Here is a 14,443-nt window from a genome sequence, read left to right as displayed (position 1 = left end):
CCACTGTCAGAAGCAGAGTGCTCTGTTTCCACCATCCAAACAGCTGACTGTTGAGAATAAAAATGAAAATATCAGACTGTAAGGGACTGAGTTAAAATACATTTCCTTTTTTGCCCCAGTTATGAAATGAAATGCTCTTTTCTTTTTATAGAATCTTGAGTTTTGTGGTGGTATAACAGATGGACTGTCTACGGTTCATATTTTTTAACCATTTAATTTGCAGAAACAGTGTTTTAATCTGGATAATTCAAGATTTTATGCATGTTTTTAATTCTATTTTAATGTTTCTTAGCCCCTATTTAGGCGTGGAAGCAGAAGTTGATAAGAGCGACTAATATAGTTGCTGGTTAATACTTTACTTCTGCAGTTGCAATAATGACCTTTTAAAGAATATTGTCAGTTTGAGAAGAGAGACTCTGCTTTCTTTAAATCTGTTCTTTCATTTAGCAAAAAGAGACCTCAATATGTAATATTTTATTCTGCTTGAAAAAAGTTCCCATTCTCAAAGACCCTTTACTGTCATAACCCATTGATTGTGTTGGGCTACAGGGATTATGACCAACCAGAGTAAAGTATGCTTTTTACAGTTTTGTGACAGAATAGAGAGCAGTTAGCTTTACTGACATTTGTGCTGTTTGTTTTGCAGGTATTGGAAGAAATTTCATGTTACCCAGAGAACAATGATGCAAAAGAGCTAAAACGTATTTTAACACAACCTCATTTCATGGTAAGGAAACACTACTTTGGTTGTTCTTAAATACATTCCTCATGGAACGTCAACCAAGAATGTACTACCTAAAGCCTATAAGCAGCAAAACAAAAGTATAGTTAACTGCACACACATATATATTTAATCAGCATTTCTAATGTGCTAAGCTAGCACAGCAGCTGATATTATTATGGGGCTAATGCATAGTCCTTGCTACACTGAGGGACCATTGTTTGTTTGCTGCTTGTCATGATAAGAATTGCAGTTTGCAGTCAGAGCTATTTTGCAGGTTTGAGCTCATCAGATAAGTGTTATTCCTTCAAATGTTTATTTTTTAAAAGAAAATAATAAGAGAAACTAGTAACAGAAATCTAAAGACACTGACAATAAAGGTAACACACATCTAACATACATCAGTAACATTGAGTGAACCTTTTGTGACAGTCACAAAGCAATGGAACTGTTCATTACGAAATCTTACAAAAATAGGGTAGAATGGAATCCTTTTTTAAACAAAATCAGTTTGTGTTAACAGTGACATTCTTTGGCTCAATAGCCTGTTAAAACTATTTCACCCAGCCCAGTAGCTCTGTGGTTTGTCCTTCATACTACTACATGAGTAATCTAGGTTAGATTCCCAGTTCCAGGGACTTGTTTTGGGAGCTGAGAGGGATGTAAAATGGAGAAAGGAACCTGTGGATCCCAGGAAGACATGGTGAGATCCTCCTTTCTTCCAAACCTATGTTGGGCAAAGATGTGTTTGTTCGCTTTTAGAATGTTTCCTATATTTAAATCTAGATTGGGGTGAGTCAGACAGGTGGTACAATTGAGTGAATTTGGAGTTTTGTACCTAAGACAAACTCTCTGATATATTTCACACGTTTTTATTTTGGGGGCAGTGATGACCTTATGTTCAGGGGTCTGAGCACCCAAAACTCTCACTGAAATCGCTGTGTGAGTCTCTTACCCAAAGAATGAATGTAACGAGTTCCCAAGATTTTGCCCATCTTAGGGCTGAATTGGCAATTTGGAGGGAAAAAAAAAACCCACAACCACACAACACACATAACCAACCAGAAAACAGCACCAGATTTCCATAAAATAAAGCAAATTGCAACCACCTTAATTTAATAGGCAGATAAAGCCTGCAGAGGCTACAGGTTCCAGCACACAGCATTCCAGCTGGATTCTTTGAAGATGAGGTACAGGATTACTCTGAACTGCGTGGCGTGCCATTTTCCATATGGCCATACCCATTCTGATAATGGTAGCAGAACCAGCTCTGCTTTAGTAGAGGCAGTTGTTTACAATAGAAAAAATGAGACCGTATGACTGCCGAGCTTATTGTGGGAAGGGAAGGAAGCAGTAAAAATAAGAAATGGTACTGACTGTTGCCCAACTTCTCTGTTAAGTGGCTTATCCTGATTCAGTGTTTTTTTTCCCCCATGTAATACGTATCTTGGATTTACTGCAAAGACATCAGAAGTAAAAGCAGACAGAAGTCAATAATGTATGTGATTAGATGGCAGTTTGGAAGTCTAGCTGATCAGCTTTTATGTGCACACAGTTTTCAAAGTAATCCCCAAATAATAATAATCTATTAAAGATTTTTATATTGAGTCAAATGACAGGCAAAGTGTTATGCATCAGAAAACTACTTTTATATAAAAAAATTATTAAGCTAACGTGCTCATAGACATTTTTTAAGACCAGCTGTCAGAAAACTCTTGCAACAATTCTTTTTAAAATGTTTTTGATGTGGAATAAAAGACTGATTTCCCTTTTAAAGTGTTTAAATTATATTGATGGGGGGTTAATTCTAAGCAAAAAGAAGCTGTAAAAATCTTTATTGCAAAAATGAAATGCTCCTTATTTGTGAAAAATGTAAATACTTCTCCTGCAGTTTAGGACATCAAGATAGATGAGCTAAACCCCTAGACACCTCATCTGTGTCCCAGTGGACATAAGTCAGTAGACCTCACGGGACTGAGCAGAAATTATATTTAAACTAGCTGTAATTCATTTATTATATAGCCAGAATCTGTAATTTTAGTCCCTACCTTATGCTTTTGTATCTGCCTTTTGGTTTTAATTTATAGATAATTATCTATACTCTGAACATTTTAAAGAACTACTATAAACAAACATGGTATACTCTGACTAATATTAAAGCACATTAACAAAAACAAGTTATTAATCCTAAAAAATGCAATCCAGTGAATCATTTTGGGGCTACTGACCTTATAAAAGAAATCATTTGACACATAATTGGCACTCTGCCATGCTTCGTTGACACAGGAAGACCCCATTAGGTAATGGTAGAGTGAGAGAACAAAATATTTGAAAACATGTTAATTATTAACACTGTATGTGAGCAATGTAAGTAGAAATAACAGTACAAAGTGTTAGACTGTCAGCCTATTTTCAGTATGCTGTTTGAAAGCATAATAAAATATATTCTAGTTGCTACATCATTGAAGTCTAATGCACTGAGAGTTAGGACATATGGTATAGTCAGTAGGATCACATGGCTTAAGCTAGTGTGTGTTTAGGTTGTAAGCTTTAGGCTTGTACGCTTCATTATCTGAGGAATGTGATACCAGAATCAATCATTTTTAACAGAGGCCAAAAATTAAGCTAACAAAGGTAGGTCAAAACAGCATAGATGGTGTTGAACATGAATGCCCATGGTTAAATCAAATATTTTTCTAACTTCTGGCAATCAGTCATGCAGTAAAGTTTTTTAACTTAATGCTCAATAAGGCCCAATCCTGCAAAGACTTATGTTCATGCTTAACTTTTAACACTGAGCATTCCATGTGGACCATTAATTTTAAAGAATCTTTTATTTCAACCACAAGCCACTGCAGCAGAACAAAAATCCCAAGGCAGAAGTTGCTGCACTTCAGAACATCACTTTCTTTGTTTATTTAAGAGAGCACAGTCATTTCAGGTACCTAATACAAAGACATCTGGCTTTAGCTGGCTACTATATCCAACTTTTGTCAAAAGTTAACAAAATTTGTAGTCTAAAACTCATTAATATACATTTCCACATTCATTGCCAAGGGACTCTTGTGGGTCTGCTCAAAAATAATTTCTTTGAAATGATCTTCCAGCAGGACAGATGCTTGCTAATCTCTGATATGGTTCCTTAAGTAATAACTTCCTAGAATGCATACTTTTATCTGGTTGTATTTTTTACAGGGCCTATATATGCATTCGTGTCTTTTTAAGTACTTTATTACTTGGGGAGGTTGACTCAAAGTTATCCTTTCATATTTCTCATTCTGGGAGTTTTTAAAATGTTTGTTTAACCTTTGCCTGCCTAATGATTACAAATGAAATAATTTAGCTACTGCATAGTTGAAGCCTGTTTGAATGTTCTTAAAATATGGATATAAATTTTAAAAAATATAACCAGATAAATGTTGGTTTTAAATGTATGCTTTCTAGGAAGTGATTAGTTTAGGAACCATTTCAGGGATTTGCAAGTGTGTGTCCTGTTGGAGTCATTTCAGAGAGATTATTTTCTTCGTACTGCTATAACAGTAAATGTGAACGGCTGTGATATCCGCAAAGTGGACTGTTCTTTTGCATCTATTCATGTGGCAACATTTGAAATGTTTTCCCGCACAGGGGGATTTTGCATTTTATATATTTAGGTATTTATAGTGCATCCATCACTATGTATCTTCCTTCATTGTTCCTTGCAGTGAATGACACAGAAATGTAGTGGGAAACAACATTTATAACTGTTGTCCCAGTACTTAAAATTCTTTCAGGACCCATTTGGTCCACAAAGGGAAAAGAGCCAGGAAAATATGACCATACTGTAACAACAAACCATAACAGAGGAAACTGTAGTTTAAAGGGAAACTATGCTTTAGATGAAATATTTTGGTGAAATGCTGTTTAGTGCAATACAGAAATAGATGTTCTCACAATTGTATTATCTGTGTGTGTTTATGGAGGCACAGATGTAAATCATCAAATATAGTAACAAACCTTGCAAATATTTATCATCATTTATTTTGCCTACGCACAAGTATTGTATTAATCCGATCATTAAAAGTTAATTGTTCAAATCAAATACAATTATGTTATGATGTTTTGGTTTAATGTTGCTTTATAAAACAGAAATATATCACTGGGAATCTTGTTAAGAAAAGGCATTGTTAGGGGCAGGGCATATAATGGACACAATCAGAAGTGATGAGAGATGACTCTACTTGCTGATTTGCCTGAACAGATATTTCACCATTAGAACAGAGGATAGAAAGCAATCTTTCACTAATTGGGTTCAGGAACCCATAGCAGACTATTCTGTTAAAGATCATCTATGCACAAAGCCAAGTACACACCCAAAAACACACACTCTAGAAAGATAGCCAAAATAAATGCCTACTTGCACATAAGATATGTTTTTGTCTCCTACTCAGGGCTGCTTGTGACACTCAGTCAAATGGACAGTTTTCAGGAATTTGTGGGGATAAAAATGAAAAAGAGAATCTGGTCTTGTCAGTTATGAAATTCAGCTAAATTGATATGTCACTTACAAGGCTGCTTAAGAGTGACCACACCCCTCTTTGCACCCAGTTTAACTAAATCAATTTAAAAAACAATTTTAGTTAAACTGATTCAACTTCTGTGTGTAGTCAAGATCTCTGTAAATCTAGATAAAATGAACAGTCATATAAGGTATGGAGCACTGACAGAATATCTGGAAGTATGAGCCCATTGTTGGAGTTTAAAAAGTTAATAACAGAAGCACATGCCATTAAATATTTAATTAAAAATAGTGTTTGCACTGACAGTAGGTTTGAAATGTTAGAAAAGTCTGAGAATTAGGATATTCCTGTTTTGAGTATCTTGAGCAATAGGAGTTACATGCCCCATCTCTCGAGATACTCTAAACAGGACAGCATCAGCTTTATAGAAAGCCAAATTCCCCAAATTAGTTTTAAAATTAAGGAAGGTGCCTTAAAAGTTTATAAATGCTCTTATATAGTGCATGTTAAAAATGGTGTGGCGTTTCAGGAACAAGAGCAGAATTTTGTAGGTAGCCATAAAATCCCAGCCATTGTCTTAGTCACTCCTGAGAAATAAGTTTTGCATGGATGCTCTTGAAAATTCATTTTCGATTTCTAAATCCTATTTAAACACAGAATATTCAAATGAACTTTTTTAATCAAAAACGAAACAGCCACAGGAACTCTTTCATCTGTCAAAATAAATCAGACATGCTAAACTCAAACTGTTGTGATTCATGGGTCTTTCAACATGCAAGTCATGGGTCTATATATTTTTAAAGTGGTAGCAATACATGCTTAACTACAGAGTAGTGTGACCAGTCTGATGCAGAGATCTATAGAGTACCAGACACCGTAAGGAGCAGAAAGAAAAGGAGTACTTGTGGCACCTTAGAGACTAACAACACTCTAAGGTGCCTTTTCTTTTTGCGAATACAGACTAACATGGCTGCTACTCTGAAACCTGTAAGGAGAAGGTTTGCTTTTTCAGCCCTCATCCCAGCGGCACAAGCCCTGAGGGAAAGTAATCCTTCTCTCCAATCTTTGACAATCTTTGGGATGATATAGGAGCAGCATTAATTGGTTTAGTGGTAAATCCTGTCCAGGCTTTTGATAGAAGGTTGTTTATAAGACAGGTTCTTAAAGAATGGTAAGGTTAAAAAAGCAAACGTGAAATAGAGAAACTCATCAAGGCCCTGAGACGTCCCCGAGGAAGAAGAGGGATGTCATGCAGAGTATAAACCTGATACCGAATGTTTTTTCAAGTACTTGAGAAATGTTTAGATTTTATCTAGATTATAACTCCTGGTAATGTATAACACTTTTCACAGTTAGATATGCTAACTGTCTTTGATGCTGCATCTATAAGTAACTAGAAGGGTAATTGATATGCTTATCAAGTACATTTTGATAAGTTTAATCAACTACATGTGATACTGTACAATATATCAGGAAATGTAGAGAAAAACTGATTAATTAGTACTTTAAGAATTTATGGTCTCAGGCTGTGATTTTATTAGATGTCTCAAACTAAACAGGATTGTGCTGCAACAGTTCTCTGTGGGAGATAAATAAAAAACATGGTGCTTATGAAAGTAGTTATGTTGGCAATTGAGTAAGGCCATGTGTCCTGTCCTCTGAGTTAATATAGAACTAGTTCCTCAGCTAGAGGACACTGTGCCAGATATTGGAGAGGTTGTCCTCAGAATATATGTAAAATAGAGATGGAGAAAACTTGAAGTCATCAAGTTTTGTTTTTTTCTCAAGAGAAAGGGTGCTAAACTCAAGTGTCCTGGCCAAATTCTATCTTGAAGTATTATTCTAAATACCATTTTTCTTGCCGTTTCAAATGAATATACTGGTCATATTCCCTTTCTATCCAATGGTCTTGTTGTGTTACTGTTTGTAATCAAAGGTTGCCTATTTCCATCCCAAAACTCACTTTCATTTCAGTGTTGGAAGAAGTGATACCTGAACATGTGTGTGGCTAAGCTTTTCAGACCTGTGTGCTTAAAGTAAGGACACATGGAGCCCACACATGGAATTAGAAGCCCAAATAAAAGTAGGTTGATTTTGAAATTTGCTTAACACCTGCACTTCCCAGTGATTTCAGTGAGACTTTTGGGTGCTGAGGACTTCTAAAAATCAAGTCATTTATCTTTAGGCAGATAAGTGAAGAGCCTAATTTAAGCACTCAAATTTACACACACATACTATAGTTTTATAAAATGTATACTGTGTTTAGGAATCCTTGGAGGTAAAAGGCCCTATATAAATGTAAGAAAGTAATATCATGGGCATGCTTTAGCTTCTAGGGGAAATATTAAACCTTCTGTCAAGAATGAGAAAAAGCACCAGAAATTATGGAAATCTGACTACTTCTGTAACCTGTAGGCCTTACTTCAAACTCATGATGTAGTGGCACATGAAGTTTACAGTGACGAAGCTTTGAGAGTTACACCTCCTCCAACCTCTCCATATTTAAACGGAGATTCTCCAGAGAGTGCCAACGGTGACATGGATATGGAGAATGTAACACGAGTCCGACTGGTACAGTTCCAGAAGAACACAGATGAACCAATGGTATGTAGGCAACAGTACTGTTCTCTTAACTCTGTAAAGAGGATGAGGTGACAAACTGTCTATTTTAGTAGCTTCAAACCACAGCGTTTATACACAAAAGTTGTACTGCTTTAACTGTATGAGTACAGTTGAAGTGTGGTACAACCAACCTAATGTGGACACAATAATACCAGTTTTAAAGTGCTTATACCAGTATAGCTTATTCCCATATGGAAAGGGGAATATGCTGTACCGGTATAGTTACATAAATGTTAGAGGCTGTACTGGTACGTAGTCTGATAAAAACAAATCACACCTCTAACTGAAATAGTTATACCAGCACAGAAGCAATGTGTAGACCTGGACTTAAAATTTAAAATAGTACTGGATAGCTTGCAGTTTAATAAATTATTTTATTTAAATAAACTAATGATTCTTATGGATTGTTTGTACAGCTGTTACAATCTTGAAGAACTATAAAAACATGATAAAAAAAAACCATGTTAGTGGAGTTGCACAGTTTGACACTCCAATTGCATAAGTCCAAAAATAGATTCCCTGTTAAAATTTTGTAAGGAGGAATGTATTTTGAATACACTTCTCCAAAACACTGTTATACTGTGTAAAATTTTTATTGATTATCATAAATAGAGTATAAAATATGTAAAAAGAAAAGGAGTACTTGTTGCACCTTAGAGACTAACAAATTTATTTGAGCATAACCTTTCGTGAGCATCCGATGAAGTGAGCTGTAGCTCACAAAAGCTTATGCTCAAATAAATTTGTTAGTCTCTAAGGTGCCACAAGTACTCCTTTTCTTTTTGCGAATATGGACTAACACAGCTGCTACTCTAAAACCTATAAAATATGTAAAATTCTTTTATGCTACAGCCAGCATACTAAATGACTGTGTCTTCATCTTATAAAGAATCATTGTCTTTACTGGTAGCTAAAAATGCATCTGTGTTATAACCAAATTTTATCAGTTTTTTAAAATGGGAAGTTAGTTCAAATAGTAAAAGGAAAGACCTGTAAAAAGAATATTACATCTCTGGAAAACAAATGGTATGCTTTGATTTTTGATGGGGTTTGAAAAATAGCAAAAGGGGAAACTGTGTGTATGATCAGCATCTGGAATGTTTCCCTAATGAGTTTTATGGTGGTTACTTGATCTCATAAGAGCAACAGTGTATAAATTCATAAACTAAAGGTGAAATTCTAGCCTCTTTGAAGTCAATGGCAAAACTCCCATTGATTTCAATAGGGCCAGGATTTCCCTCTAAAACATAGCTTCATCTCAAGCTTGCAGCAGAAGTGACCATTCTTAGCAGTTGAAGCAGGTTGCTGAATATTTTTTCTTAATGATTTAACAATTTCTTTTACTAGGGAATCACTTTAAAAATGAATGAGCTGAACCATTGCATTGTTGCAAGAATTATGCATGGAGGAATGATTCACAGGCAAGGTAATCTTGGGGTGTAAATGGTTTTATTCTCAAATTGGATTACTCCCATAATCAAATACATTTTGTGTAACAAGTGAGACCCTGATCCTAAAATGTACTGTTCTACACCAGTGGATCCCTGTGTCTGCAACGAGTCCCATTATGGGGTCACCACTCAGGTGCAAGGGTCTGCTCACCTGGAACAAGTTTCTGGAAAGGGCCCTGAGTGTTTAATTTTGGCTTTAATAGGTAATGATGCAGGTCATCTCAAATTGCTTCTACAGAATGTCAGTTCTAAAGAGTATGTAATTTTGGAAAGTCGTATTTATCTCATTCTTTTCTAAAATTCTCAGAGTAAGCAGAATATTTTTTCTTGATATATCAAAAGTCTCTGTTCAGCAGAAATTCCACATTTCTCCATGTATTGTCACAGAACTTCTGAGATTCTTGGCAGTTTGACTGCTGAGGTACCTAAATGTGAATCTGGAACCAAAACTTTTCTCACCCATGCAGCTTGTATCTTTGTGTTTGGCTTTCACTGCTCTGAGCTATTGCCAAACCTTTAGACCTGTGCCAGTTCCACTCCCATCCTGTGTGCCCAGATATATATCAAAAGTAATTAATGGCTGAGCTGAGAGTTACCTATTCAGTAGCGAACTAACTCTGGCAGACTGCAGGTATGAGTTGTGTCTCTAGAGAAGTTTGCAATTTGAAAACTGTCATTTTGTAACACTGCTCAAACTTTTCTTAAAAGTGGCAGATTTGAATTTGTGTGACTTGTATATTTGCTTAAAGGGACACATCAGCTTGAATCTAGTCAGCTTTTTTAAAATGAGTAGAAAAGGAGATTTGGCATATAAGAGTCACGGTTGCTTTTTTGTCATTGACTTCCTTTGGGATCACTTAGATGGTAATCATCCTCCATGTAGTAAATAGGTTATTACTTTGTATAGTAGCCAGAGGTGCTTCCAAAATCAGGGGGATAGATCCTTTTTAAGTTGTTATAGAATTTTCCACTATACCCATCAGAGGATGGTGCCTTGCTATTTTTAAATTACTGTACAGCATCTAGAATTTTTGAAACTTCTAGGAGGTATTTAAGCTTTTCTGTTTGTGCTTTATTTAACTTTGGAATGCTTCTGAGTATATTTAGAAGTCTTGAAATGTTGCTACTTTTTTGAGTCTTCTGCATATAAGTTTAGGCAAAATGCAACAAATGCTTTAGCATTTTCATTACTCATTCATTTTTCTTAAATGTCTATTGGTGTTTTAATCTGATATTCCCGGAGTCTGCTGACTTTTTATTAATTTATTCAAAATTTCTTTGAGTTGTCCAGTTTAGCAACTAAAATGTAAGTTGCCAGTAGTTTCACGTGCTACACCAACCCCTGAATCCCCTGACCAAATTTTGTGGGTTTACCATCACATTTTCTTATTTTTAAAAATTGTTTCTTTTCTTCTATTAATGTGAGGAAGAACAGAAGGCTTCCTAACTAAACAGGAAAACTGACAATACACAGAGGACTGTCAAATACTCCACGTAAACAAACTGGAAAAATAGCAAAGTATAATTACCCCCATTTTAAAGATGGGGAAGCAGAGGTTGGAAGCTGAAGTTTCTTGCTCAAAATGAGTAAGTGGCAGAGCTGGAGTTAGATCTCAAGACTTCCTGACACTCCATTTTCTCAGTGTGAGGCATTTTAATTAATCATAAATTAATCACTGAAATAATTAATGTGTTGGATTCAGATCCCAAAAATTCAAGGGGAATAAAAAGGTAAAATAGTATCTTTTGAAATGCTGTATGAATTTGTATAGACTTGTGTATTCTCTTAAAGGGACAGCACCAGCTGGAAATCTAGTTGGATTTGACATAAAAGATTAAAGGGATACTGTCAGTTTAATAATGGGACTTCTATTTGAACTTACCTACTATTACAAGAAATTTAAGATTACTAGACATGAAAGAGATTAGAAACAATGTTTACCCACCTCTAAAGGGATTTGCAATGTCTATTGTGCTTTGAACAAAAAAAATAATTATATAAGTGCTTACTAATAGGTTGTTCTAAAATAAAAGGTGTATTTTTTTTATAGAAACAATTTAATTGCCAAAATGTCTTTTGTCCTCTCAGGAACAATTTGTATGTAGGTATTTGGTTCTGTAGTTCCCATAGAACTGCTTTTAATCAAAAGAAAATGTAATCTCAAAGTGGAGATATTTCATTATGCGTTATAGCAATAGTGGATTATTAACCAAATATAACAATAACAAAAAAACTAACTTCCTTGTTCTGTTTTATGAGCCTGACTAAACATTGGTAGTAGTTTTTATTTCTAATAGTCTCCTGCAATCAGTGATCAAATATAATGCATGTGATTGTATCATGTAATGTTCTGTCCCCTGTGTGGCTTATTAGCTCCAGCTGGATATCATTCCATATATTCAGTATTCAGCCAAATGCTATAATTTATATATTCAAAACACTCTTAATTTCCCTGCTGTAGCTCTCAATGGCTGCATGTCAGTGTCAGTTTTCTCTTCTTCATGAGTTGGCAATGTGGCAGGTGAGCTAATTTTTGTGCTCTCACCTTTTTCTTTGTCCTACATAATCAGTGTTTTCCAAGCAGGGTCAACCTGTGCAAAGACTCTTTCATCCTTGCTCCATGTGAACTGGTGGTAACACCCAAGTTTCAATCTTTAAGAATTGTACACTTTTGGGATAAGTGCACACATTGTATTTTAAATTCTTCCACAGTGGCTTATTTATGTTTGAGCTTTTGCCGTTTGTATCAGTACTTTAATATAGAATACTTGTGGAATATAGAAATATTTTTATACATCTTTAATATAGAATACTTCTCATCCGGAGAATATGTTTACACTCCAAATGGTGTTAATGCATTTTTCTTGCATCTGCTGTAATACAGCTAGACTTCCTGGCAGCTTCAAGCATCCAAAACCCAAATGTCTAGGTTTTCTGCTGTTAAAGTTTTTGTTTTGGCAAATTTGTGTCAACAGGTGTATTCATTTTAAATAGGGATTAGGCACCAATATGCTACTGCTGACCCAGGACACAGACTTCCTGCAGAAGACATGACACTGTAGGTTGCCTATCCATATCTGTAAGAAAATGACTTAATTTGGAGCTCCCGCAAATAGTTAAACCACGAATCTGTAAACACCTATGCCCTAGAACAACTAACAAAGCATTTTGTGAGCAAAGATGATGCTGTGTTATAACAGCATGAATATGATTACATGGTGAAAAGAGACTACTGTAGTGTACATGGACTGCCTCCAGCTTTGCCAGCTGCAGAACTCTCTTCCAGCTGCAGAATTTGCTTCCTCAGAGGAAACTGTTCCCTGTTCTGTCCACCAGGGTGAGGGGTGTCTCCGACTTTTATACACAGCAAGAGCACATACTGGCTGATGCTGTGCTAATTTGGGTTAGGTGAAGGCAGAGGAAGGAGATTGCCAGCCCAGGGGCACCCTATTCTTTATTATCGTAGATTTATTTATATATTGCCACAGACACAGAAAAATACAAAATACAGTTGGTAAAATAGAAAATACAAAATACAGAAAAGCCCCTATCCAAAAGAGCCCAGAGTCCAAAGTCTGAATAAATACAATACAGATAATAAACAAGGGGCAGGACAGGGTGTCCTGAGCAGATGTAAACCATGGTATGGGAGTCATTAGGCTGGGGAGAAGGCACCACATGGAGATGCCAGGAACATAACCTCCCAACAGAAAAATGAGGAGAGGTTGTCCCAAAATGATAAAAGCCTCAAACCTTCCTCTCTCTCCAGTGACCAAGTCTGACCCCTTTCTCCCAGCTACTAACCAACCCATCTCTCCACCAAGACAAAAGTTCAGAAGTCTGTAAATCCCCGCTCAGTTGCACACCTCCTACACACACCAACTGCTACCGTCCAGTTATGGATTGTCAGTACTAGCTTCTGCCACAGAGTAAAATAAATGGAAAACATTCAAAAGAAGGGATTGTATTTAACTGTATTATCAAAATGACTAGCCTGAGGAGCGTATTCATGATATTTATTTCAATTTTTCATTCAATCTTAATTCGTGTTTGGATGTTTCCCAACAATGTTTTTACACTGTTGCAGAAAGTATAGCATGCCAGGGGATATTGTGCATTATTGTGCCATAATGAAGGTATCTGCATGCAGAGCTTAGTTCCAGCATGGTACAGAGCTCTAATTATTTTGGAATCAAATGTATTTTTGTAGAAGGTGTGAAGGGCTGAGAAAGTTTGCCAATGCTGAACTTGTATAACTTTTTGTTAGAGAGTTAGGTCATTAATACGCCAGCTGTGAGCTGTTTTCATTTGAAATTCAAATACAGAGCTTCTGCATTCACATACAGTAATCTACTAACTCTGATGAATCCTGATTAATGTTCCACAAGGCAGGACAGAGGAATTGCACTGGAGTCCCTACCCCTTTTTGCTGTCAATAGGAAGCTCCTGTGGAATTGATTAAAACATTTTCTGTGGGATGGAGGACTTGCTCCTGAACAGATTAAAAGTTTGAGAAATCCTGTTCTGTAGCCTTCTGGGAGCTTTAGTGGTCCACAGGGCTGTGTAGCAGTGTCACAGACTAGAGTCCAAAGGGTACTCAGGCATTGTAGTTCATGATAGTGCCTGTTAGGACACCTCTAGTTAAGTCAGGTTCTCTTACTGTTATAAAGCACATGGTTTTGGAATTCAGTATTTCTGCCATTTCAAATCAAGCTGAAATTTAAAACTCAGATCATTAGTATGAATGTATTTTTTTTCTTCAATCAATATGGTCATTTTAGATTTAGCAATCAGCAAAAACACCATTCATAGTTTAGGTGATTTATTTAGCATTTATTTATTTATTTATTTAGCGTCCGTTTCCAGAATGGCTTCATTTTGAAAATAGATTGGCAGCTGTTGGTTCTTCAAGTAAAACTAATTGTGTTTGGTAAAGTATTTGGAAAAGGATACTTGGAAAAAGAATTTAGTTAGTTCACAAAACAAAAAGTAATATAGTAAATGTATAATGAATGGAATACCTATGTAGAATGATGGCCTTGCTACATAACAACCACTAGCAACCACATTATTTTACTGTAAAATCTTTCACAATATGCACATTTTTCTTAGCATCCAAAGCTGCATTGGAATGGACAGCACACTTGTA

General features: G+C 35.9%; 1 protein-coding gene across 18 annotated transcripts in view; it reads left to right on the top strand.

Moving 5' to 3' along the window:
• CASK (calcium/calmodulin dependent serine protein kinase) overlaps positions 1 to 14,443 on the top strand; it is a 407,176-nt gene that overhangs the window by 342,619 nt on the left and 50,114 nt on the right. For all 18 annotated transcript variants that reach the window (XM_038393382.2, XM_038393424.2, XM_038393399.2 and 15 more), the window contains 3 exons: positions 647 to 727; positions 7,636 to 7,824; positions 9,190 to 9,268. In XM_038393382.2, the coding sequence (XP_038249310.1) occupies positions 647 to 727; positions 7,636 to 7,824; positions 9,190 to 9,268 (349 nt within the window). The remainder of the gene's footprint in view (positions 1 to 646; positions 728 to 7,635; positions 7,825 to 9,189; positions 9,269 to 14,443) is intronic.

The sequence above is a fragment of the Dermochelys coriacea genome, chromosome 1 (genome assembly GCF_009764565.3).
Source record: "Dermochelys coriacea isolate rDerCor1 chromosome 1, rDerCor1.pri.v4, whole genome shotgun sequence".
Taxonomy (NCBI): Eukaryota; Metazoa; Chordata; order Testudines; family Dermochelyidae; genus Dermochelys; species Dermochelys coriacea.
This window is presented reverse-complemented; position numbering and strand designations above follow the sequence as displayed.